Source organism: Anser anser (genome assembly GCF_964211835.1).
Source record: "Anser anser genome assembly, contig: HAP1_SCAFFOLD_32, whole genome shotgun sequence".
NCBI lineage: Eukaryota > Metazoa > Chordata > Aves > Anseriformes > Anatidae > Anser > Anser anser.
In genome coordinates this window covers 3,754,814-3,781,629 of record NW_028154148.1, presented here as the reverse complement: position 1 = coordinate 3,781,629, position 26,816 = coordinate 3,754,814, and the positions used below count along the sequence as shown (strand labels likewise).

The 26,816-nt window shown below is 49.9% G+C and overlaps 2 protein-coding genes across 2 annotated transcripts; one reads left to right on the top strand and one right to left on the bottom strand.

Moving 5' to 3' along the window:
• Positions 1-2,080: 2,080 nt before the first annotated feature.
• On the top strand, positions 2,081-5,285 carry LOC310890614 (olfactory receptor 14A16-like). Its single transcript, XM_083852927.1, has one exon. The coding sequence runs from the start codon at positions 4,004-4,006 to the stop codon at positions 4,964-4,966; it is 963 nt and encodes a 320-aa protein (XP_083709053.1). The 5' UTR covers positions 2,081-4,003; the 3' UTR covers positions 4,967-5,285.
• A 19,410-nt stretch (positions 5,286-24,695) lies between these two features.
• LOC310890625 (olfactory receptor 14C36-like) lies at positions 24,696-26,010 on the bottom strand. The gene has a single exon (XM_083852936.1). It carries the CDS (start codon positions 25,871-25,873, stop codon positions 24,938-24,940), a length of 936 nt encoding a protein of 311 aa, XP_083709062.1. The 5' UTR covers positions 25,874-26,010; the 3' UTR covers positions 24,696-24,937.
• Positions 26,011-26,816: the final 806 nt, after the last annotated feature.

Here is a 26,816-nt window from a genome sequence, read left to right as displayed (position 1 = left end):
ATGAGATAAGGGAAAAGATTTTAGCCATCATCTTGGTGAGCACATTGTCACCTGGCTGCCCCAGTGCAGGGAGAACAGGGCCAATAGCCTGGAATTAGAGGGCAGGGAAGCCAAGCAGCTGGGATCCCCCTCTAGAGAAGGAGTGATTGACAAAGCTATTGGAAAAGGGCACAAGGAATTTAATCCTGTCAGGCGTCAAGGAAAGTTCTCCCTTCAAGAAAGATCTTGTATGTCAACCAGGAAAGTGGACCAACATGGAGAGGGGTATCCGGTACCTGAGGGAATTAGCCATGCTGAAGGTGATTGATAGTGACCTAGACAACAAACAGCTGTCCAAAGTTCCAGATGAAGTCAAGTGCCCATGACCCATGTGGCAGAAGTTTGTACAGAGCACACCATCACCGTATGCCAGCTCATTGGCAGTTATGACCTGGAAAGACCAAGAGGAACCCACATGGATGAATCGGATGTAGTTGGATGTAGCCAACTACAGCATTACAATGAAAGTCTCTCTTCTTCCCTATGGGCCTGCATCTCGTGTTGAGAGAAATTTTCTTACGAGATGCTAGAACTACAAGAGGATACATCTTCCTCCCCACCTGCACGAACCAATAGCTCGGCTATCAGGTGTAAGCATCCCTCTGCTCAAGAAAGTTGATATAGTGGGTGCATACTACGTGCCACCCTGTGGTTTTAACTGTGTGACCACGGAAAGGCCATGAGAAAACAGGATGCAAAAATCTGCCCTACCTCCACCCTAGAGGCAGGGATACATGAAGTGCAAGGAAAAGCATTCGCAAAAAAGTGGTTCTTCTGAGAAAATTACTGCTCCAGTTTCTAGCAGACAGTCCTCCAAATAGAGTAATGAATACTATGAGCAGGACTAGAGGGGCCCAGCCTCCATCCAGGGGGAGGAAGGGGACAATCGCGTGTATTGGACTCTGAGGAGTATTGGCCTGGCACATCAAACCCAAGAGTTAACTGTACTGGAGGCTGAAGTGAGCCTAACTGGGAAGGAGTGGCAAAAGCAACCCATTGGGACTGGCCTGGAGGCTCTGTGCAACCTTGACATAGACTACTTCAGGAGGGGGTACTTCAAAGATCCACAAGGGTATTGGTGGGCTTTTGGCATAGCTGCCTTGGAGACGGAGGACATCAAACAGTTGTCTACCTTGCCCACTCTCTCACAGGACCCTTCTGCTGTGCAGGTGCTGATGGCCAATGAGCAGCAGGTGCCAATCGCTACCACAACAGCGCACCTGAGGCAGTATTGCACTCACAGAGACTCCCTGATTCCCATGCATGAGCTGGTTCATTGACTGCAGAGCCAAGGTGTGATCAGCAACACTTGCTCACCCTTTAGTAGTCCCATATGGACAGTGCAAAATTCTAATGGTGAGTGGAAAACAACGATGGGCTTCTGTGCCTGACTGAAGTCACACCACTGCTGAGTGCTGCTGTGCTGGGCATGCTAGAACTTCATTCAGTACGAACTGCAGTCAAAGGCAGCCAAGCGCTCAGCCACCATTAATATTGCTAATGCATTTTTCTCCATCCCTTTGGCAGCAGTGTGAAGGCCACACTTTTCTTTCAGTTGGAGGGGCGTCCTGTCCACCTGGAATGGACTGCGCCAGGGGTAGAAACACAGCCCTACCATTTGCCATGGGCTGATCCAGACTGCCCTGGAACACAGGGAAGCTCCTGAACACCTCCAGTACATTGATGTCGCCCTCACATGGGGCAACACAGCTCAAGAAGTATTTGAGAAAGGGAAGAAAATAGTCGTAATCCTTCTGAAAACTCATATTTCCCTAAACCAAAGTAAGCTCAAGGGACCCGCACAGGAGATCCTAGTCTTGGCTGGCCAGGTTCAGGGGGACCCCTGCTTGGGGAAAGGTTGGGCATCAGTCAGTGTGTGATGAGCAATTGCATTGTGCATCACATGCTTTATACATATAATAATAATAAAAATAAAAATTATTATTATTTATTAGTAGTATTGTTAAAGTTATTACTATCTCTTCAATTTCTGTCCATTTAAACTATCTTTATTTCAACCCATTATCTTTTGGGGGTGGGTGTCAACTAACATCTGTGTGGTGCTGAGGTGCCTGAGGGCTTAAAGCACAACGTGTTTGACAACCACAGTCCAACAGCACAAATCACACTTGTAAAAATCAGTCTCTGACTTCTACAAAGAGGAGCAGTTGGCAATGATGTCAGCCTGCTTCAGACCCCACAGCCCAGCAGAGACCCTGCTGCCTTTGGGAGCTGTCAGCCCTGAGGCCTTGTGGACACCTCGAGGGAGCCCAGTGGCACAGAGCAAGTGATGCCATGGTCGGGTGCTGTGCTGCTGAGCTGGGCCGGGCTCCTGGGCCCAAGGGGAGCTCCTGGCAAGAGGGCCGTGGTACAGAGAGACAGCTCTGCCCAGGAGCAGCTCCTGTGCACAGCGCAGCAGGGCTGGGGGCTCTGACCGCAGGTGGCACAGGGAGAGGAGAGAAGGAGAGAGGGCTTGGAGGCAGTGAGGAGCGCAGCAACAGAGGGCAGCGTGTGGCAGGACAGATCTGTAGGCTCTTGGCACCGTGAATCTCTGGCAGCAGGGCCATGCAGGTGGGGTTGCCAGAGGGGTCTTCTACAGCTGGCACATCCGATGGCTGATAGCATCTGTCGGGATGGGTCTCTGTTCCTCCAGCGAGGACTAGAAGATGCTGTAGAGAATGGCATTTATGGTTGGATGTTTCAAGAGAAAGACCAAGGCAGGGGATACCAGAAAGGCAAGCCTTTTTCTGTAGGCTGTGCTTTCAGATTCCTGCATTGGAGGGGAGGCAGGTTCCATGGTAATGGTTTGTCAGGATTGTACAGGAGATGGAGACTCCTAGAGCATTGCAGTGAGGGACCAATATGCCATCAATGAACTTCATAAAGTCCCTTCCCACACCTCAGCCCACACACTACACCAACATCATCACTGTGGTCCTCTCAGGTTTTATCCTAGTTGACCTTTAGGAGCTGCAAACCCTCCAATGCCCTGTACCGTGTCCTTGGGAGGTCTCTACCGGCTTGAGGTGAGCACAGATCGTTTGCAATGAGCAGGAGCTGCCTCCTCTGCAGGCAGAGCTGCAGCACAGGAGGGTGTGCTGAGTGTCCGTCTGTCCCTCCCTGGCCTTGCCTCCCCTGGCAGCAGCACGCTGCCATTCCTCCTGGCTTCTCCACCTGGCCGTGCTGCTGCTGCTCTTGTTCCCAGGCTGCCTGGGGATGGGGGTTTCACGTGCCCATGGAGTGAGCCCTCGGGGTGCCTGGGGGAAGGGGAGTATGGGGACAGGGTGAGGGGTCTGGAGATGGGCACTTGGAGCCTGGATTCCTCTGCTCTCAGCAGTGTCCTGGTTCTTTTCAGATGAACAACTGAGTACAGCTTTCCTGCAGCTCTCACAGGGCAGCTGAGACCAGCACTGATGGACAGATTGCCTGTCCTCACTAAAAAACTCTCTGTGCTATAGGGACAGTCCCTTTTTCTCTGAGGATCCACAAAGTTTCCCTTCAAGTGCTGGAAAAATGCCCAGAATTTGTGTTTTAGAAAAACTCATCAGGTGTGGTGGGGTAGCAACAACAAACAATATGACCCTATGAAAGGAAAGTTAAAAAAAAATCCATATATATATATATCTGCTTTGCAGTTGGGTGACCTGGCAGCAACACTGGGGCACAGTTCTTTGATATCAGGCCTGAAATGAATCTGAGATAACACCATGTTCCTCTTTACCTCTGCCTGTAGGGCATAAGTGACTCTTCCATTGCGCACAGAGGAGTTCCCTGCTCCCAGGGATAACCTCAGGCAGCACCAGGAAGAACTTATGAAAAGGACCTGCCAAATGTCTTCCTGGAAGTGGACAAGGTTTTGGCAATTTTAAATAAGAAATGGGATGAGTTTTCTTCCGGTAAGTCTGTTGTACATTATTACTCTTCTTTCTCTTCCTTGTGCAGGACCACATCCCAAAACAAGCAGATGTCCAATAGAAGTGCCATCAGTGAGTACCTCCTGCTGGCATTCGCAGACACGCGGGAGCTGCAGCTCCTGCACTTCGGGCTCTTCCTGGGCATCTACCTGGCTGCCCTCCTGGGCAACGGCCTCATCCTCACCGCCGTAGCCTGCGACCACCGCCTCCACACCCCCATGGACTTCTTCCTCCTCAACCTCGCCCTCCTCGACCTGGGCTGCATCTCCACCACTCTCCCCAAAGCCATGGCCAATGCCCTCTGGGACACCAGGGCCATCTCCTATCAAGGGTGTGCTGCCCAGGTATTTCTGTTTGTCTTCTTGATTGGAGCAGAATTTTATGTTCTCACCATCATGTCCTACGACCGCTACGTTGCCGTCTGCAAGCCCCTGCACTACGGGAGCCTCGTGGGCAGCAGAGCTTGTGCCCAGATGGCAGCAGCTGCCTGGGGCAGTGGCTTTCTCAATGCTGTCCTGCACACGGCCACTACCTTTTCCCTGCCCCTCTGCCAAGGCAATGCTGTGGACCAGTTCTTCTGTGAAATCCCCCAGATCCTCAAGCTCTCCTGCTCAGATGCCTACCTCAGGGAAGTTGGGGCACTTTTGTTTAATGTTTCTTTAGTCTTTGGTTGTTTTGTTTTCATTGTGCTGTCCTATGTGCAGATCTTCAGGGCGGTGCTGAGGATGCTCTCTTCTCAGGGCCGGCACAAAGCCTTTTCCACGTGCCTCCCTCACCTGGCCGTGATCTCTCTATTTATCAGTACTGGCATGTTTGCCTCTCTGAAGCCCCCCTCCATCTCTCCCCCATCCCTGGACCTGGTGGTGTCTTTTCTGTACTCAGTGGTGCCTCCAGCAGTGAACCCCCTCATCTACAGCATGAGGAACCAGGAGCTCAAGCATGCGCTCTGGAAATTGATGACTAGATGTGTTTCGGAAGCAATAAATTTCCATTCTACCTCTGCAGATGACTAATAATGCCAATGACTGCAAGAACAACTAATATTATGTATATAATTATTTTTGTGTGTGTTTGTTTATTTATGAGTGTTTTATTACAGGACTTTCTTTTTTTTAATAAGGCTAAAGTTGCCCATTAAAATGATATGATTCATCTCATTTCTTTTACTGTATGTACCTGTCAAGTATAGCTCAGAGATTCTGTATATGAGGAGCCAGGCCCTCTGTGAATTTAAATAAAAGAAAGGAGCCCGTTGTTCCACTTCCATTTCAGTATGTACATGTTGATTAAATATACTGAGACTCTCTACACGAAGAGAAACGTCTCTTTGTGAACTTAAACAAAGTGAAGGAGCCTGCACTGCCTTCCTTGTGTGACGTCCTTCCTCTGAGAGCTGCTCTGGCTCTGCAGGGGCAGTGCCATGTGCAGGGCTGCAGAGGAAAAGAGTCCCATCCCAGCAGCACGGCCAGGGAGCACCAGCGCTTGGGGCATGCCGAGCTGCTCTCTTGCCACTGCCCCCCTCTGGTGCTGAGCCCTGCTGGTGGGGTCAGGCCCGGCTGCTCCTGTAGCTTGGTGCCAGTGCTGCTGTGGGGCTGTGCTGGGACTGCAGGCAGGGACAGGCAGTGGGCACGGCAGTGGCACAGCCGGCCTGCGCTGCAGCACTTCCCTCCTAAGGGGGGATCTCCTCCAAGGTGGACTCACCACAGCTCAAGGGCTCAGTCTGCTGTGAGCAGGCAGAGGAGAGCCCTGCAGCCCCAGGGCACGCAGCAGCCCCAGCCAAGGAGTCTGGCGAGTGATTTGACTGCAAGGTCCCTCCTGCCCTAGCACCTCCCAGAACTGGCACGGCACTGGCTCCTGTGTGTCAGAGAGGCTGGGAGCCCAGGAGCTGTGCCATGGGCTGGAAGGATCACAACCACATCACTTCTACCTGGGCAGATTCTGGGCCAAAAAGGGGGTGTTTTGTAGGTGTGGTATTATGAGCTCAGTGGTGCCTCAGAAGCTCCAAGTCCAGCAGGAAGCTAATGGCTGTTAAGTGGCCTGTGAGGTGACTTTTTTCTGAAGCAGCTGACAGGTCATCCCTTGGCTCCTGGCTGGGATCTGTGCCTTTAGGCTCACATCTGCTGGTCTCCATGATAGGACACTCCTGTTTAGTGTTTATTTATCATTAGTTTGTTTTCTTTTCATTGTGTTGTCCTATGTGCAGATCTTCAGGGCCTTGCTGAGGATGCCCTCTGAGCAGGGCTGACACAAAGCCTTTTCCACGTGCCTCCCTCACCTGGCTGTGGTCTCCCTGTCTGTCAGCACTGCCACAGTTGCTCACCTAAAACCTCCCTCTATTTCTTCCCCATCCCTGGACCTTATCATGTCATTTCTTTATTCGATGTTGCCTCCAGCACTGAACCCCCTCGCCTACAGCATGCGGAACAAAGAGCTCAGGCATGCTGTGTGGAAACTGATGACTGGATGTGTTCCAAAGGCAAGAAGTTTCCAGTCTCCTTCTGCATATGACTCATAATGTCATTAGTTACAGGAAAAACTATTTTTTTTTGTATCTTTATTACAGGCTTTTCATATCTTTAATTATGATATTGTTGCCCATTAAAATGATATGGTGCATCTCAAGGCCAGCAGCAGGCCCAGGCCTTGGAAGATGCTGCTGAGGTGACTTCTCTCTGCTTGGCTGACAGGCCGCAAGGAGCCTGATGGGTTGGGATGCCTGCTTCAGGAGTGGTTTCCACTCTGATGGAGCTTTCTTTGGTTATAGGAAAGAGCAGGAGGGGAAAAAGTGCCACAAAGTGCACCTTGGAAGGGTGGCACTTGTGGTGTATGAGGCATGTTTGTTCATTATTTCCCATGGCTATATTAAGAAAGAACAAAGGGAGCCGCCAGGTGGCTGTAAGGACCTTGAGGCTCTGCTCAGCAACTGCCTGTTGCTGTCTGGGGCGGATAGTTGAGACAACTTTGTGTAAATACTATAACTGCAAATCTGGATAACCCACCTGTCCTATCTGAAGACAAAACAGCATGACCGGCTACGGAGGGAAAACATCACGTACCAAGCGGAGGAAGACTACGGCCTTCATCCGTGCGACCACCAGAGGGACCAGAGACGACCCCCTAGCAACAGTCAACGCGGCCACAGTAGCAGGAAGGGGGGCTACGTAACCCCGGAAGAACTCGATGATAAAAGGGGACTGTGAAAGGGGGGGGGGGGGGGGGCCGCCGTTTGGAGGAGCATGGACTCCCAGGCCGCCCAGCGCTGTTTTGCTTGCTGATCGCTTACTCAATAAACTAATTCTTTCTGGGTAAAAGAGTAATTTATAACAAATTTGGTGCCGTGACTCGGATAGAGGTATGTCGATCGGGAAGCCTATTGAGGGGGGCGCCCCGCCGATTTCGGCAGCCTTCGCCGGGACTCTTCCCGTTCGGGCCCTCTACCTTACGAACCCTAAATTTTGGGCAGCAAGCAAATAAAGCCAGCAAACCCCTAGGTAATCTTTGTGCACGAAGGCCGAACGAAGACCCACGGGGTGGGTAAATACAGACTCGTGTTCCGTTCGGTTGGGGTTGATGTTCCCGGAGCGCGTCTGTGTGAGACGTCCAATTGCGGACGAAGCGAGTGCGGACCCCTCAGTAGTGCAGTTCCCACATCCCGCGAGGGACTGGGCCACGACCAGGGGGAAGCGGCTCTGTGTGTGTGTGAAGGCACTCTGGAAGACGGGACAGAAAAAGAGTAAGCTTTCTGGTCCCATGGGAGGGGTTAGGTTGCCACCTATACCCCCGGATAGTCCACTGGGGTTACTGATTAAGAACTGGAATGATTCCCCTTCTAGGCGGGGAAAGGACAAAGTAAAAATGATTCATTATTGTATTGAAGTTTGGGCAGGTCAGCAGATTCAAGGCGACAGTCTCTATTGGCCCTTGTATGGGTCGTCTGATGATGGGGTGTGTCAAGCCTTAAATGTTTATGTGAATGCCAAAGAACCTTTTTGTTTAGAAGAAAGCGAATATGCGAGCTTCTGGCTGGGCTCGGGGGATTGTGTTAATTTGTATTCGTTAAAAGAGAAAGGGGAGGAGAAACGTAAGAAAAAGAATCGGGAATTGGAGGTCCCGGTATCACCACCTCCCTATGTCCTGCCCACAGCCCCCCCAGCCCCCCCGGGCCTTCGAGCCCACAGTCTTCAGGGGAGTCAGACAGTGATGTCGATCAGGGGCCGGTAACTAGGAGTCGAATTAGAAAATGGAAACAGAAATCTCAGAAATCTGAGAGCGTGGGGGGGCTGTATCCGTTGAGAGAAATATCTATGGGAGGCCCGCAACCCGAAATGGGGTATGTGGCGGTCCCCCTTAATTCAGGGGATGTCCGCGATTTTAAGAAAGAGATGGGAAGTTTGATGGAAGACCCCCTCGGAGTAGCAGAGCGTGTTGATCAGTTTCTGGGACCCAATGTGTACACTTGGGAGGAGATACAGTCTATATTAGGGATTTTATTTACCTCAGAAGAGAGAAGAATGATTAGGAGAGCGGGGATGCGAATCTGGGATCAGCAGCATCAGCAAGGTCCAGCTGCAGATATTAAATGGCCACTGCAGAGACCTAATTGGAATAATCAGGACCCTGTACACCGTGGTCATATGCAGGATCTAAGAATCATTATTATACAAGGGATTAAGGAGTCAGTTCCGAGAGGTCACAACATTAATAGGGCTTTTAGCGAACAGCAAAAAAAAGATGAAACCCCGACGGAGTGGCTAGAGAGGCTGCGTAAAAGCCTGCAGCTATATTCGGGGGTGGATCTGGGGACTCCTGTGGGGGAGGCCCTATTGAAAACTCAATTCGTAGCAAAATCTTGGCCGGATATCAGGAAGAAATTAGAGAAGATAGAAGATTGGCAGGCTCGGGGTCTGGACGAGTTGTTAAGGGAAGCACAGAAAGTGTTTGTCAGGAGAGAGAATGAGAAGCAGAAAAAACAAGTGCGAATGATGGTGGCAGCGGTCAGAGAAGGACAGAGGATGTTTGAGCATAAACAAGGGTCTGGAGTGGCTTATAGGAAGCAAGGGGGGGGGGGGGACAGGTCAATTACTCGCAGAGATGTGACTTGCTTTTACTGTAATAAAAAGGGTCACATGAAAATGGAATGTCGACAGAGGTTGGCTGACGAGAAAATGTTTAAGGAAGATTAGGGGTGTCAGGGGCTCTATTTGCTGGGGACCCGGAATACCACTGAGCCCTTGATAAAATTAAAAGTAGGTCCCCAGCGGAAGGAGGTGGAGTTTCTCATAGATACAGGGGCTGAAAGATCTACAGTCCAAGTTCTGCCTCTGGGGTGTAATTAGAATTAGGTAAAAGTCTGGAAGTAGTAGATAAGGAATTGAAAGTTAAATTGTGACCTCTGAGAGTAGAGGATGAGCAAGACATAAATCCAAAAGTTTGGTATACTCCTGACAGTGTGGGAAAATTGGATATTGCACCTTTTAAAGTGACTATAACCAACCCAAGTGTGCCAATACGAATTAAACAATACCCCCTGTCTGAGGAAGGCAGGCGAGGGTTAAAGCCTGAGATCGAACGATCGCTGCAACAAGGGTTATTAGAACCCTGTATGTCCCCCTTTAACACCATGATTTTGCCGGTAAAAAAAAAAGATGGTAAATATCGGTTGGTTCAAAATTTAAGAGAAATTAATAAAAGAACAGTAACTAGATTTCCAGTGGTGGCTAACCCCCATACCCTGCTAAGTCATTTACACCCAGAAGATCGATGGTATAGTGTGATAGATTTGGAAGATGCATTCTGGGTGTGTCCCCTGGAAGAAAAGAGCAGAGATTATTTCTCTTTCAAATGGGAAGATCCGGATACCCACCGAAAACAATAATTGCAGTGGACAGTACTTCCCCAGGGGTTCACCGAATCCCCCAATTTATTCGGACAAGCATTAGAACGAATTCCGCAGGGTTATGACAGGGTACCAGGGGTAACCTTAGTACAATACGTAGATGATTTATTACTAGCAGGAAAGGATGAAACTGCTGTTAGACAAGCAAGTATACGGCTGTTAAATTTTCTCAGCCTACAGGGACTAAAAGTTACAAAATAAAATTACAATTTGTGGAGCAAGAGGTAAAATACCTGGGGCACCAGTTAAGTAAGGGAACTAAGAAGTTAGATCCAGACAGAATCAGTGGAATATTGGCTTTAACGTCCCCGCGAACTAAAAGGCAGGTACGGCAATTGCTGGGATTAATAGGCTATTGTAGACAATGGGTAGAGGTTTATAGTGGAAACGTAAAATTTGTCTATGAAAAATTAACTAAGGATGGGTTGCTGAAATGGACTAGGAAAGATGAGGAACAGCTAAACAAGTTAAAAGAGGAGCTAGCACGAGGAGGAAGGGAAGAAAGGGAAAAATTCGCATTGCTACTTACACGGGCCCATATATACATTGTTCTGCTTCACGCAGCCAGAAAAGGATAAAATGGCTCAAACGGGTATAAAAGAGGCAGATGGATGTAAATGGGTATTACCTGATGGACGGGAAATGCTCCCTAACTCTGCAGCTTTAAGAGTGCTACGGAGGTTTCACGAAAACTCTCACTGGGGAGCTCAAGCACTAGTGGATCAGTTTGCTACAAGGTATATATGTATTGGAATATACAATGTAGCAAAACGAGTTGTGAATGATTGCCTTGTCTGTAGAAGGGTGAACGCCCGACAAATGAGAAAAAGAGTGTTAGGAGGTCGGGAACTGGCGCACCGGCCCTTTGTTAAAATTCAGCTAGATTTCATAGAGCTTCCAAAGGTAGGAAGGTACAAATATTTATTGGTGATTGTTGATCATCTCACGCACTTTGTCGAAGCTTTCCCAATGATGAGGACAATGGCCCATGCTGTGGTGAAAGTACTGTTAGAAAATATTAACCCGAGATATGGGATTATAGAAACAATTGATTCTGACCGAGGTCCGCATTTTGTGTCGAAAGTGTCCCGAGAAACTATGAAAGCTTTGGGGACGAATTGGGAATATCATACTCCGTGGCACCCTCAAAGCTCTGGAAAGGTGGAACGAATGAATGGTGAAATTAAAAGACAACTAACAAAGCTTATGATTGAGACAAAAACCTCCTGGGTGAAATGTTTACCACTCGCACTATTGAATATCCAAACACAGCCCCGAGCCGATGTCGGAATCTCACCTTTTGAAATGCTGTATGGTATGCCTTATGATTTAGAAATGCCATCTGATCACCCCCAGGTACAGGATATCCAATTAAGACCTTATTTAATACAGTTTATGAACCGACGAAGAGAGTTACAAGCAAAAGGCTTGGTGGCACAGCGTCCCCCGTTAGATATAGCAATCCATAGAATACAACCCGGAGATAAAGTTCTAATTAAGACATGGAAGGAAACGTCTTTAACACTGCGGTGGGAAGGCCCATATGTTGTTTTACTTACCACAGAGACGGCTATCCGGACAGCTGAGACGGGGTGGACGCATGCCAGTCGCATGAGAGGACCAATCCAGACAAGCGAATGGGAAGCGGTCGCAGGCCCTGATGACTTAAAGCTCACGTTGAAACGAACTCGATAAGTATAATATATACTGTCACTGTCTATGTATTGTAAAAAGGGGGAGGAGGGGGACTCTGTGTGATCGGTGACAGGTCGAGAGGTCGCGGCTACCACTTTTTGTGATACATAGTGTACATAATAATAGGTGCAATTGCTTTCACTGTTCTTGGGTCTGCGCACCCTCATAGACCTTTTACTTGGAGCCTAATTAGATGGGAAGATTACTATGTCGTGCAGCAAATAACTACCGCTGGGGGCCCTAGCTTTAGGGTTCCACTGTGTGACCTTGTGACATGGGGCAAAAATATAGCAAACGTGTTCTGGTCAATTAAGCTTCTACATGTGCCCAAGTTCTAACCCGGGAAAGCCGTATTGTAACTATCCAAATGAATACTTTTGTGCTTATTGGGGTTGTGAGACTATCGCCACAGACTGGAATCCCGGAGCTGAAGCAGATAAATATTTGAGGATGGGTCATGGGCCACCAGGATGTAACCATAAAGGCAAACTACGGCACTACACCGCCCTCTATGGCGGAGGTCTACAGTACTACAGGTCAGATTGCAAATTCATATACATCAATGTAACCCAACCGGGGGATCAAAGATGGACCCTGGGACAACTTTGGGGAATCAGGTTTTATGAATCTGGAGCTGATAGGGGAGGGATAATGTATATAAAGAAGGAAGAGGCTAAGAATGCCCAACGGGTGGGACCAAACCAAGAACTGTCAGGGAGTATTTTAAGGATTCAACCTACACAAGCCTTTAAAATACGAACTTCTAATAGCCCGAAACCACTGAAGGTTATTAATAAATCAGTGGGTCAAAAATACGAGATTAAAAGTGAAAGGATGACTGAGAATAACATGTGGAGAATCATGAATGCTAGTTATTACTTATTGAATCACACAAATCCAAACGTACCTAGACCTCGCTGGTTATGTCTTGATATAAGGCCTCCATATTACGACACCACTGGGGATCTGGGAGAGGCCACCCATTCACATAACCCCAACCCTCCACAATGCACTTGGGGAAAGGATGTAGGAATAATGTTGACGGAAGTAACCGGGAATGGCAGGTGTGTAGGTACGATCCCTAGTGTGAAGCTCCATCTATGCGGTATTATGGAGAAGATTACACTGGGAGGTGACGAAAAATGGTTAATACCCGACTTTCTTCGTACTGCCGGAGTTGTGTAGCCACTTCATCCACTGTGGGTTCCTCATTCTCTTTCCAGGCTATTATTGCCAATGAGCTGGCATATGATGACGGTGCACTCCGTACAAACTTCCGCCACATGGGTCGTGTACACTGGACTTCATCTGGATCTGTGGATGTTTGTGCGTCGTCTAGGTCTTTATAAATTACTTCCCGTATGGCTAATTCCCTCAGGTACTGAATTCCCTTCTCCATGGTGGTCCACTTGCCTGGTAGACATACAAGTTTTTCCTTGAAGGGATACCTTTCCTGCACAGCTGACAGGAGACGCCTCCAGAGGCTGTGAGATCGTGCTCCATCTCCAATTGCTTTGTCAATGCCTGCGTCTCTAGCAAGGGATCCCAGCTGCCTGGCTTCCTTGCCCTCTAATTCCACACAAATGGCTCCGGTGTCCCAGCACCGGAGCAGCCAGGTGACAAGCTGCTCGCCTATACAGCGACCAAAATCTTTTCGCACATCTCGTAGCTCACGCTGGTATAGGGTTTGGGTAGTTACTGTTGATTTTTCGACATCCTCATCCTCATCTTCATCCTCCTGCACATTTGATGGCCCAGCCTCGTCTTCTCTATGCCCAGACCCAGCAGAAGACTGTCTGCGTTCCAAACGACCCAAGTCTCTATACTGTTTTTTCACCTTGTCTACAGGGGCAACTTGCACTGCTACAGCTTGTTTCTCTGACCCAGACACAGGGTCTGCCACAGGGGTTGGAATACCCTCTGCGGGGTCAACTTGCACTGCTACAGCTCGTTTCTCTGACCCAGACACAGGAGTGGGAGCAGCTGCAGGAGCTGGAGCTGGAGCTATAGTAGCATCAATTGCAGCTCGATAGGCACAAGCCAGACCCCAGCACGCTACAGTGATTTGTGTCACTTTGGAACTGCCAGAGTCATGACACCTTTTTTTCAAGAATTCTGCCAGCTTTTTAGGATTTTGCAGTTGTTCAGGGGTGAATGTCCAAAACACTGGAGGTGACCACTTCTCTAGAAACCTGCCCATATCCTCCCACACTCCCTGCCACTCGCAACTATCCCGCCTCAAGACAGATCTCCGGATGAGATTCCTAAGTAGTTGTTTAACCCTCAACAAAACCTGAAGGGTACTCAGGAGACATAACAACAAGAACATGCTGGTCTGAGTATCTCAAGGATATTCAACATCTTGGAGAACTACTGTAACTAGCTCGGGGGATAAGAGGGTGGTGAAGGAGAAAGGGAGAGTGAACAGGTAGGAAAAATTATCTTCCTCTGTCCCCTCCACAGATTGGCTCCCTGATGGAAAAAGGCAATAAGTGTAATTGCTAATAGTTTCCGAGATATGGTTTCCAAAGTATAGAGTCGACGTCAGTGCTGAGTACGAATACCAGGTTAGAGTCATGACCAGAAATCTCATCATTTCATAAGCCATTGTTACACCGCACAGTACCATAACAATCTTAAACCAGGGCCCGGAAAGGATAAACAGTACAACAGGGAGCACATACAGAAAGTAACGCGCTATAAAACTCAATCTGGAAAACAGGCACAGCAGACTGGAGATTAAGGCAATCAACATTGTGACTAGCAACTATTAAGCAGGTCCAATACTTATACCAATTTTAGTTTAACACACTCTGGTTAAATCTGTCGTTATCTCAACCCTTCGGGCCCCATGTTGGGTGCCAAAAGGACTGTTGTGGTTTAACCCGGCTGGCAGCTAAACACCACACAGCCGTTCGCTCACCCTCCCCCCTCCCTCTCTGGGATGGGGGAGAGAAATGGAAAAATGAAGCCTGTGAGTTAAGATAAAGACAGTTTATTAAGACAGGAATATAATAATAACAATAATAACAATAATAATAACGATAATAGAACTACTAATAATAATGTGTACGAAACAAGTGATGCACAATGCAATTGCTCACCACCCGCTGACCGATGCCCAGCCTATCCCCGAGCAGCTGGCTCCCCCCAGCCTGGCCAGCCACCCCTATATATTGTTTAGCATGACGCCAGATGGTATGGAATACCCCTTTGGCCAGTTTGGGTCAGCTGTCCTGGGTCTGTCCCCTCCCAGCTCCTGCTGCACCCCCAGCCTGCTCGCTGGCAGGACAGAGCAAGAAGCTGAAAAGTCCTTGGCCTGGTGTAAACACTGCTCTGCAACAATTAAAACATCAGCATGTTATCAGCGCTCTTCTCATCCTAATCCAAAACATAGCACCCTACCAGCTACTAGGAGGAAAATTAACTCTGTCCTAACTGAAACCAGGACAACTCACCAAAAAAACACGGTGTGAGACACAGCCTTGCAGTGCCAGGTACCAGGTCCAAAAATGCTGGCCCCAAACTGTGAGAAACAAATTAAAAATGTTACGTACAGAAGGAGAGAAGATGGATCCTAATGATACAGGGCTGCAGGCACCTGTGGGCAGTACGGACACTGACCTGTAGTCTCAAGGCTCCCTGGGTGGGGAATAGGAGAAAGAGGCCAGTGCCTGTCCTGTGCCACCTCCCCGCCAGCCGTGCCCTCCCACAGGTGGAGTATTTCTCCCTTACTGGTGCACCAGCAGCACTTTGACTCCTCCTCCTCCACAGGGAGATGAGCCACAGGTCTGGTGTGTGTGAGGGAGCAGCAGACCTGAGCAGAAAAAAAGCCAATTTCATGGCACTGGGGCATCTGAAGGGTCCAGCCCCTGTGGTTGTTTCTGTTCTCTGCAGCAAAGGGCTGTCACCAAGCCCCAGCTCTGTGGTTGCTCCTGCAGCTCTGAGGACCACTCCAAGGGCATCACAGTAACAATGCTCAGGACCTAGGAGGGTCAGCCCGCCCATGGATCGCAGCAGGATGTTGGTAGGATTCCATAGTACACAAGGACACGGACCCCTCGTTGCTCTGTCTTCATGAACGTCTTTATTACAAATTGCTACAGATCCCTACCTGTAAAGCAACTACATGTTGCAAGAAACTTTTAAGTTACCACTAGGAAAGCAAATATGGGCTTGTGATGCTTTCCCTAAATCGGCACCAATAAATACTATTTGAGGTGCTACAGGTACCACACTCATGAATCCGCTTGGTGGAGGGCACAAGGCAGGGCACCTTCCCCTTCTTTCTTTGGGGCCAGTCATGATAGCTCGTGAGTAACGTGAACATCATTGGGTAACCCTAACGACATGCCTCCAGACTGTGTTTCTGGCTTGTTCCAAGGGTAAACAACTAAGCAAAAGGGCACCAGAGGGCTGTTGGCATAACTGCCTTGAATAGAGAGAACGTCAAATAGTTGTCTACCTTGCCTGGTCTCGCACAGGACCCTTCTGTTGTGGGGTTGCTGAGAGCCGAAGCAGAGCAGGTGCCGATGGCTGCCACAACGGTGCACCGGGAGCAATAGCGCACTGACCTCCAAGTCCTCCAAGCTCAAGAGCTGTGTATTCCTGTGAGCAAAAAGTCAGGCAAAGGGGGCAGGAGACCTGCTTGGATGATCAAGGAGATCCTGGGGTGACTGAAATGGAAGAAGGAAGCATACATAATGTGGAAAAGGGGACAAGCCACTTGGGAAGAATATAGGGACATTGTCCGAGGATGCAGGGAAGCGACAGGGAAGTCCAAGGCCCATTTGGAGTTAAATCTTGCAAGGGGTGTCAAGGACAACAAAAAGGGCTGTTTCAAACTCATCAGTTGCAGAAGGAAGACGAAGGAAAATGTGGGCCCACTGCTTAATGAGGTGGGTGCCCTGGTGACAAAGGACAAAGGGAAGGCAGAATTACTGAATGCCTCCTTTGCTTCAGCCTTCACTGCTAAGACCAGCCCTCTGGAATCTCTAACCTTAGAGACAAGGGAGGAACTCTGGAGAAACGAGGACTTTCCCTTGGTTGAAGAGGATCAGCTCAGAGATCTCTTAGGCAAACTTGACACCCACAAGTCCTTGGACCCCGATGGGATACATCCATGAGTGCTGAGGGAGCTGGCGGATGTTACTGCTGGCCCACTCTCCATCATCTTTGAAAGCTCCTGGAAAACAGGAGAGGTGCCTGAAGACTGGAAGAAAGCTCATGTCATGCTGGTCTTCAAAAAGGGCAAGAAGGAGGCCCCAGGCAACTACAGGCTGGTCAGCCTCACCTCCATCCCTGGAAAGGCGTTCGAACAGCTCATCCTGGAGGTCTTCTCCAGCATGTGGAGGAGAAGAAGGTGATTGGGAGCAGTCAGCATGGGTTCACCAAGGGAAACCGTGCTTCACCAACTTGATAGCCTTCTATGATGGACTGACTAGCTGAGTGGGTGAGGGAGAGCAGTGGATGTTGTGTACCTTGACTTCAGCAAGGCTTTCAGCACTGTCTCCCATAACATCCTCACAGGCCAGCTCAGGAAGTGTGGGATGGATGAGTGGTCAGTGAGGTGGATTGTGAGCTGGCTGGATGGCAGAGTTCAGAGGGTTGTGCTTAGTGGAGCAGAGTCTAGTTGGAGGCCTGTAGCCAGCAGTAACCCCCAGGGATCTACACTGAGTCCAGTCCTGGTCAACTTATTTGTCAATGACCTGGATGATGGAGCAGAGTGTACCCTCAGCAAGTGTAAAGATGTGCTCTGTTTCAGGTCAAAGTGCTGTGCTTCGAGTCAAAGGTCTCCTCAGGCTCTCCTCAAAGCTCAACTCAAGCTCTCCTGCCCAGATGCCTACCTCAGAGAAGTTGGGTTACTTGTGTTCAGTGTCTGTTTAGCATTTGGTTGCTTTGTTTTCATTGTGCTGTCCTACGTGCAGGTCTTCAGGGCTGTGTTGAGGATGCCCTCTGAGTAGGGATGGCACAAAGCCTTTTCCACGTGCCTCCCTCACCGGGCCGTGGTCGCCCTGCACAACATCACAGCCATGGTTGCCTGCCTGAAGCCTCCCTCCATCACCTCCCCATCGCTGGACCTGTTGGTTTCAGTTCTGTACTCAGTGTTGCCTCCAGCAGTGAAACCCTCATCTACAGCACGAGGAACAAGGAGCTACAGGAGGCACTGAGGATGTTATTCTAATATACAGCATTTCCCCATCAATGAGGTACCTGCACATCTTCCTCACATATACCCGGGCAAAGGCAGAAACACCTTTGTTCATGTATTTCAAAATTGCCTTTCAATCTTTGCAATATTATTCCAATTAAAGTATTTTTTCATCTCACTTCTATCTCACTTCTTCTACCTTTTATTTATTTATTTATTTATTTATTTTTAACCCAGAGACCTCATGTACAGGTGCTGATATGCTCTTGGTAATTAACGAAATAAAGGAACCAGCAGGTAGTCATTTTCTGTGACTCTTCCTTCTCATGATTTCTCTTCAGGTACAGCAGAGGTTGTGGGATTGAAGAGCCCAGCTGCAATGTGGAGGAAAAGCAGAGATGTGGCTGAGGGACTCAAACTATTTTCTGTATTAGTCTGTACCAAAAAGTTCTCCTAGGCCTCTGAATTCAGTAAAAGAGATCAAGCATGAGAAGAGCACGTACTGAGAGGAGGGCCATGAAAAGCCATCAAGGACAAGGGCCAGTTTCTGCCCCTGCAGGGGACTGAGCCTGGGCAAGGCCCAGCTTGGGAAGCAGCCCTGTCGGACGTTCTTGGTGGGCAGTGAGCTGGGCAGAAGACAGCCGTGTGCCCTGGCAGCACAGGAGGGAAGGCTGAGGGGCACCTCACCGCAGCCTGCCAGGAGCTGCAGGGACATCAGGAAGAGCCCAGGGCCAGGCTCTGCCCCGTGGTGCACAGGGAGCCCTCCTCCTGCCACGCCGCGTGCGGTGGCTGCAGCAGAGGGGACCGCCAGCCAGCCCCTGCCCTGGGCCTGCCTCTCCCCTTGCCCTCGGCCCCGGCCTTGTCTCTGCTGGCAGGAGCGCTCTTGGCATGCGCTTCCTGGCCTCCCCTCGCCTGCGCACAGCTGCTGCCCACTCAGGCTGCTGGCACAAACGTGTCCTCACAAGAAGCACCACCCCTTGGGCTGCTTCTCCTGGCCTCCCGCAGCTCCTGCCTTGGCTCCTTGTCTCTGCTGGGCCCCACCTTCCACACCCAAATGCGTCCCTTGGCTGTCAGCTCCCTCTCTCCTGCCCTGTGGGGTGACAGAGCCAGAGTGGGGTTTGTTACCTTTATTTGATATAGTTTTGTGTAATTTGCATTGAAGATGGCACAAAAAGACAGCTCCTTCACCAGTGATGTACATCTTTCTTCATGTTAGGGCACAACTCAACGTCCTTCACTCTGCTTTATCTCACAGATGAACTGGATTAGGTCTCCTTGATTACTCTGAGGCACAGTGCAGTGCTTTTTGCCTTCTGACACTCCAGCACAATGCCTATGACTTTCCCTTACTCTGCGCATTGACCTGACGGGTCCTTTCACATTTTTCACTTTCAAAACCTCAGTTGGACGGGAACTATTTCGAAAGTGGGGAAAGCTGATGGGTTCTGCCTCAGCCATTTGAAGCGTGCTATACTCCAGATTTTCAGCCTGAATTTCCTAAAGATGAATCAGGAAGGTAAATGGATGTTCAAGTGTCTCGTAGGAATAGGTGGTGTCATGGGTTAAGTAGGAATAAGAATATCATGAGTTTCCAAAGGCCATTTCAAATCTAGGTTAGTCCCAGGAACTCACAGAAGAAGGGGTTTGTCTTTGAAGGGGTTTCCTGTGCTGGGCTGGGCTGCAGTTAGAGGGACAAAGACCACTGCTGGCAGTGGAGGTGCCCTGGGAACTCCACCTGGGTCCACCTCATTTTCCCAAAGGGCTCCGGTCTCCTGCAGGTCTTTTCTGACATCTACCGGTCCAGGGAAGTGCCTCAAACACAACGGGGCCACAGGAGGTTTTCCCTGGTAATCCTTATGGTCAGACAGCAAAGCTCTGCCTCAATACCCCGTAATTTTTTTAGTACTTATCTAATAAAGCAACTACTCATCAGTCCAAATGATTCAATCCCTTCCGTTAAATGCCTCACGTGATGTATAATTTCTATCATGAAGAAATATGCATTTTTAGGATATATGTTCATTTCAGGAGAAGAAATACTGGTGTTCACCTGTACTTGCTTTGTCATCGCTTTGTCTATCATGGTGTGCTCCCTCATCTTCCAGGCACAAAACCCATCTTGATTACACAGACCCTGCTGAATGTCCCCTTTCCAGCTGCCTGTCTGGACCCATGCACTTCCCATGCTTCTCCTGCTTTGCCCTCCCTTTACTCTTTGATCATTCAGACCGCTCACACCGACCCAGTTGCTGCTTTGAGTTTCAGTGAGTTCCAGCTCGCCCATCTCTCAGCAGTCTGTCTAATGGTTTCCTTAGCAAGAAACTCATCGTTTCTCATTGAATTAGTATGACTTGGATTAATATTAACACAATTATTTTAAATTTCCTATTAATCAGTGTAAAATACATCATGTACAGTCATCCCTTTGGGAAGGTAAACTTCACTGGAGGGAAAAAAATGAGGAACTTGAACTTTGGTTTTTTTCATTTGTTTGTTTGTTTTGTTTTCTTTTGAAAATTGCAGCATGATTTCCTGTTTTTTTTTTTTTTTTTTTTTTTTTTTTACATAGGAAAACCCTACTCTTCCAACCTAAGCAGGGCTTTAAAGGAGTAACCGTAGACCAATATCTATAAGAAAATGATGCTCTAAGCTGAAATGCAAAAATATTCAGCCTTTAAAATGAGGAAAGATTTCTATTAGATGCTCTTTGAAATCTTCCTCCTTAACTAGACCATGGAAGCTCTCCTATTAGCTCTGCAAGTCTTGAAGACGTGAAGGAAACTGTGGGAGATGTATGGCTGCCTAGGACTTTCTCTGTTTTAATGAGTTCCGTGGTGTATTTTGGTGCTGAGTCAATGAAGATCAGGTACTGAGAGGAGAATGATGCAACTGCTTGAGAAAGTAAAGTCAGGAGGAAAAGTTGAAGTGACTTGGAGTATTAATGGGCCCCACTGAGGGCTCTTACTAACAAAGCCTCCCCAGGGACTTGTTAGGGCAGATAATTGGAGGCCATGATTCCAGCCAGGCAAAGCGCTGTGCTGAGAAAAGTCTTGGTTGGTTTTGGTGAAGCAGAAGGGCCAAGGCCTGACCCCAGCCACTGGGAGGGGAGATCCTGCACCCCCCCGTCTGGCTCAGGGCTCTTCTTGGGGTCTGTATGATGTGGTGGGCAGTGTGATGCCACGACAAGAACTTCATTAGGACACCTCCCCACCCCTGCACAGGGTATCAAGGAAGCAGTGAGGCCCCATTGCAATGACTATATCTCGTCTCCTCAGAAGCTCTAGCCAAAGGGACAAAAATGTCAGGGCTGTTGGGGCCTTCCCTTCTTGCCAGCACCCTCTGCCTTCTCCTCTGCAGGCTTTCCTATGCTGTCCCACACTTTGCCCTATTTCCTGGATGGCACTGTGAGGTGAGGCAGTCTGGCAGAAGCCCCTTGGAGTGTCATAACCCAGCTGGCCCTGGTCAGCCAAGAAACTGCAGGGGATGCAGACTGGATATTGGGACACCCCAGCTTGCAAATATCCAGCTCTGTCTGTGCTGCATCCTCCTGGTCTGCAGGCTGCTCGCCAGCAGGATGCAGCTCTCTCGTGGCATCCTTGTGTTATCCAGGTGCCCTAAGGAGGAGACACCTCCATGCTAAGGCCGTGTCCATGCTGCTGGATGGCTGTCTGTGGGCAGCTGGAGTGAGGCCTCTGCACCCCGGGTTAGGAGGGAGGAGCTTAGATCTTGCTCAAAACCCACAGACAAGGTGAGGATTCTGCCCAGCTGCACTTGGACTGGGGCTTCTCTGCTCTCAGCTGTCTCTAGTTTCTTCTCAGGCTGTTTCCTGTCTGCAGACACCCATCTCTGTCCACAACCTTGCTCTCATCCAGGACTTTCCATCATCTCACCCATGTCTCGTCAACCCTCATCAGCTGTTCCTTGAAACAGAAAGCCGTGGTCTGATTACAGACACTCTTTCAGTGACCTCTGTCACCACAGCATGACCCTTTGAGGGACATTTCTTCCTCCTTGTGGCCAGTGCCACCCTTCCAAGGTGCACTTTGTGGCAGTTTTTCTCTCCTGCTCTTTCCTACTACCAAAGAAAGCTCCATCGGGGTGGAAACCACTCCTGAAGCAGGCATCCCAACCCATCAGGCTCCTTGCGGCCTGTCAGCCAAGCACACAGAAGTCACCTCCCCAGCATCTCCCAAGGCCTGGGCCTGCTGCTGGCCTTGCAGCTTCTTGGCTAGACACAGCCAAGCCTTGTGCCTCCTGCTGTCCAGTCCTGGCCTCAAGCAGAAGGGACAGGACAAGCCCTCTGCGGGCCTTCTTTGTGTCTGGATCCTCCTGGGGATGGAGGCAGAGGGGATCCCACAGGCAGCATGCCAAGCAGGGGCCTTCTGCTGGCCTAGCAGGGCCACTGGCAGATGTCAGCCCCAAAGTGCCGATCCCAGGGAGAAGCCAAGGCTGACCTGCCACCTCCAGACACAAGGGACCTCACAGTCCCTTTGCGTGACACGTTCCTGCTGCTGCCCTATCAGCTGCAGAGACAGAAGTGACCTCCCAGTCACTGCCCCAGTCACATTCCTCCTGCTGGGGCAGGAGATCCTGAGGCTGAGCTGAGCTCAGCAGAGCATTCCCACCCATCTCCTCTTTGTGGCCCACAAGCTCATCAGATCCATGGCCCCTCACATCCATCTCTGAATGCCATGGGACTGCAGAGAAGTCTCACAATTCCTGCCTTGCCCCAAGGGGCCAAGCACCTTAAGTTAAGGGTTAGGAGAGGGGCTGAAGGTGAGGAGGTTAATGCACAGGAACAGGGGCTTTATGTGTTAGATTTTCATGAATGGGATTAGGGGCTAGCTCTCATATTTCTGGGTTAGAGATTAAAAAAGATTTAGTGGGAGGGTTTGGTGTTCTTCTTGGGGTGTCATGCCTGTGGTTCGGGTATGGACTAGCCTTGTGATTTAGGATTTTGTTTAGTTCTTCCAAGAATCTAGGCTTAAATAGAGCATTTAAATCTAGTGTTAAGGGTAGGGATCAAGGTAAGCAAGAGAGTAAGGGTAAGGGAAAGAGGCTACGGGCTGAGTTTTGGCTTTAGTGCATACTTTGAGGTCACGCATAAGAGTAGTGGATTCCTGTCAGGGTGTGGAGTAGCATTTAAATTTAGGAATTAAGTTTACTGGTTGAAGCCGGTGTAGGGCCTCATGTGACTATTTTAAGTCACAGTTACAACAGCATCAGCAAAAACCTGAACCTTCTGACCTCTACAAAATCCTTAATTTCTGCTGGTCAAGCCCATATTCCCTCCTCGAAATCTCACATCTCTCCTGTCCTAGGTTTCTCCTGACCTTCCCATATCAGTCATCTTCTTAGGGCCATGTTGATGATGGCTTTCATGAGCTCAGTGTATCCATCACACCTCTGTTGGCTACTCTATTTCTGAGAAAAGTGGCACTTAAGACATGATGGAAAAGGACACAAAAGTCCATCAGAGCACCCTGCACAATGTGCCCAGCAGCTCTGCACCTCCAGAAATGTGCTATTCCTGCCTACAAGTTTTCTTTCCAGAATGGCTCCTATGGATCCAGGGTAACTTTTCCCAGGCCCTCACTTCCCCAGGCCACACCACTCTTGCCCGCAGGCCCCACGTGTCTCTCCAACCCTCCCCTCTTCCCCTGCAGTAGTGGCACCTCACCGCAGCAGGTTGGTGCATCTCCAGGCTCAGGGGTGTTTCCTGAGGGCCTGCCCCGTGTGGGGAGTGGCGGGGAGGAAGAGAGCTAGGTCAGCTCCTGGGGCATGGCTGAGCACAGCCCAGCCATCCCGCACCGCGGGCAGGCCCCTTCTCCCAGGCTGAGGCACACACGCAAGGTGGACACTTCTCCATCAGCCCAGCTTCGCACAGGGCCCTTCAGCCCTGCCCCTGTCCTGGGACTCGCCTCCTCCTCCTCCACCCACAGACATACATTGCTTTCCATTTGGGGACCCAGGCAGGACTTTAAGGATCTGCTAAAGCCCTGAATTTCCATGTTTTTCATAGTCTTCACACAAGACTACCTCCTGCCATCCCCACTGCTTAGCCCTGCCTTCCAGGTGGAACTCAGTAACGTGGTGCTCAGCAATAAATAATGGGGTCATCTTTCCAAGAGAGGGTAGAAATTTCTCAGGGGCAGGCTGCAGAGCTGATGAAGTATTGCGTCTTCATCAAGGCTTTAAATAAGGTCGCCCCAGTTATTATGCAGTCTTATGGGCCTTCACCTGCTGGCTCTTCACAGCCTCCCCTGGCATTGCAGAGCCCTCCTTAGCCCCTGGACACCTCAGATTCGCTTTTCCCCCTAAAAGACTCTTCCTTGGATGGTCACTCATTTTAAGAGGTCCTAATCACTACCCACTGAGCACATTGTCCCTGCAGATCCCCTGACATCTGATGCCAGCTCCAGATTCCTCTCCAGGCTGGAATCTGGCATCAGCCCCACTGCAGGGGATGCAGTCCCTTGCAGATGAGTCCAAGACCAGTTGTTGTCTGCTTGGGGAAGTGCCACCACAAATTGAGCTCTTGGTCCATCACTTTGTTCCTTCACAGACCGCCCTGGGACTTTCAGCCTGTGTTCTTCACTCCATGAAGAAGCCCAGAAAACAGAAAAGCAGGGAGCAACCCCTTGGCTCTATTCCTGATAGCACATTTGGAAGAGGTGTCCAGGTTTCTGAGCAGCCCCTTTTGTTACTGTGCTGCTAGCAGGGAGGCCAGCTGTGACCCAGGGCTGCACAGTGCCTGCTGCTGCCTGCAGCCACAGGGATGTCACTGCAGAGAGAACAGTACCGTCACCAACATACATGAGATCTGAGGGCTTATCCAAATAAAAGAGCACAGGGGAACACACTGGAGGCAGAAGACAGCAGCAGCAAAAAGGCCATGTCCTGCTGCTGGCCATGGCCATGGCTCCAGGGAAGCAGCAGGGGCCCTGAGCCCCTCCTACATGCTGGGGCTGTTCCCCCAGATGCAGAGGAGATGGGAAGAGATGGCAGCTGAGACCAGTGTAGTTCTGATGGTTTTTTTTATTGTGTTTATCTACATGGCAAGCCTGCTTCTTTAGGTAATTAGATGATTGGGTCACTGTAAATGAAAAAAATAATCTGGGAGCAGGTAAAGGATAACATTATTTAAACCAAAACAAATAATTAGTAGAAGATATTTATAGAGGCATATGATAACAAATTTTTTCCTCACAGTTTCTGTAATCATAAGGGAACTCACAGTCATTACTGATTCTGAAAAAGCATGTATCCAGAGAGTTTCCTTACTGCATCCTTGAGCTCCTGGTTCCTCATGTTGTAGATGAGGGGGTTCACTGCTGGAGGCACCACCGAGTACAGAACTGCCACCATAAGGTCCAAAGATGGAGAGGAGATGGAGGGGGGCTTCAGGTAGGCAAACATGCCAGTGCTGATAAACAGGGAGACGACGGCCAGGTGAGGGAGGCATGTGGAAAAGGCTTTGTGCCGGCTCTGCTCAGAGGGCATCCTCAGCACTGCCCTGAAGATCTGAATATAGGAGAAAACAATGAAAACAAAACAGCCAAAGGCTAAAGAAACACTACACAAAAGTGCCCCAACTTCCCTGAGGTAGGCATCTGAGCAGGAGAGCTTGAGGATCTGGGGGATCTCACAGAAGAACTGGTCCACAGCATTGCCTTGGCAGAGGGGCAGGGAAAACGTAGTGGCCGTGTGCAGGACAGCATTGAGAAAGCCACTGCCCCAGGCAGCTGCTGCCATCTGGGCACAAGCTCTGCTGCCCACGAGGCTCCCGTAGTGCAGGGGCTTGCAGATGGCCACGTAGCGGTCGTAGGCCATGACCGTGAGAACATAAAATTCTGACACAATCAAGAAGACAAACAGAAAGACCTGTGCAGCACAGCCTTGATAAAAGATGGCCCTTGTGTCCCAGAGGGCATTGGCCATGGCTTTGGGGAGAGTGGTGGAGATGCAGCCCAGGTCGAGGAGGGCGAGGTTGAGGAGGAAGAAGTACATGGGGGTGTGGAGGCGGTGGTCGCAGGCTACGGCGGTGAGGATGAGGCCGTTGCCCAGGAGGGCAGCCAGGTAGATGCCCAGGAAGAGCCCGAAGTGCAGGAGCTGCAGCTCCCGCGTGTCTGCGAATGCCAGCAGGAGGAACTCGCTCACAGAGCTGCTGTTGGGCATTTCCTGAATTTGGGCGCAGTTGTCTGTTGAAAAGGAGAAAGGAGAAAAATGTTAAAACAGACTTATCTGAGGAAAACCTATTGCAAGCCTTAGAGCACCCCCCACCCAATCCTCTCTCTTTGCAGGAGAACCTTTCTGCATCTCTCCTGCTTCAGTTGCGGCTGGTGCTGGCTGAGGGTGGCACTGGGAGCAGGGGCTGCTGTGAGCTCCAGAGCAGTCCTTCCTGCTGTGCAGCAGGAGGGAGGCAGGAACATGGGGGAAACTCAAGTTCAGTCGACTGGTCATACCAGGAGATTTGCAGTGTTGCTTCAAGGAAAGTATCCAACGACTGTGTAGAACAAGGGGCAATTATTTGCTTTATGTTCTGGTACCTACACCTGTAATGTTTAGGAAGAACCATCTATTCGGTGTTCCCATGAGAAGAAACTAAAGAAAGCTGAGAGCAGAAAAGCCCCACACCAAGTGCAGCTGGACAGAATCCTCACCTTGTCTTGCATGAGCAGGATCTCAGCTTTTCCCTCTTTGCCAGGGCTGCAGAGGCCTCACTCCAGCTGCCCACAGACAGCCATCCAGCAGCACGGACATGGCCTTAGCACGGAGGTGTCTTCTCCTTGGGGCACCTGGATAACACAAGGATGCCAGGAGAGAGCTGCATCCTGCTGGAGAGCAGCCTCCAGCCCAGAAGAACACCCCACAGACAGACATGAATATCTGCAAGCCGGGCTGTTCCACTATCCCATCTGCATCCCCTGCAGTGTCTGGAGGAGGATTGGCCACTCCAATCTTGGCTGCCCATGGGCAGCTGGGTTATGACACCCCAAGGGGCTTCTGCCGGACTTCCTCACCTCGCAGTGCCATCCAGCAGGACTCCCAAAGCCTACTGCATTGCCCACTGCCCTCCCAGCAACAAGACCCAGCAGGAGACCCTTCCAGAACATGCAGC

Coding starts and splice junctions, on each gene's coding strand:
- LOC310890614 (XM_083852927.1), top strand. CDS start 4,004: ATGTCCAATAGAAGTGCCATCAGTGAGTACCTCCTGCTGGCATTCGCA.
- LOC310890625 (XM_083852936.1), bottom strand. CDS start 25,873: ATGCCCAACAGCAGCTCTGTGAGCGAGTTCCTCCTGCTGGCATTCGCA.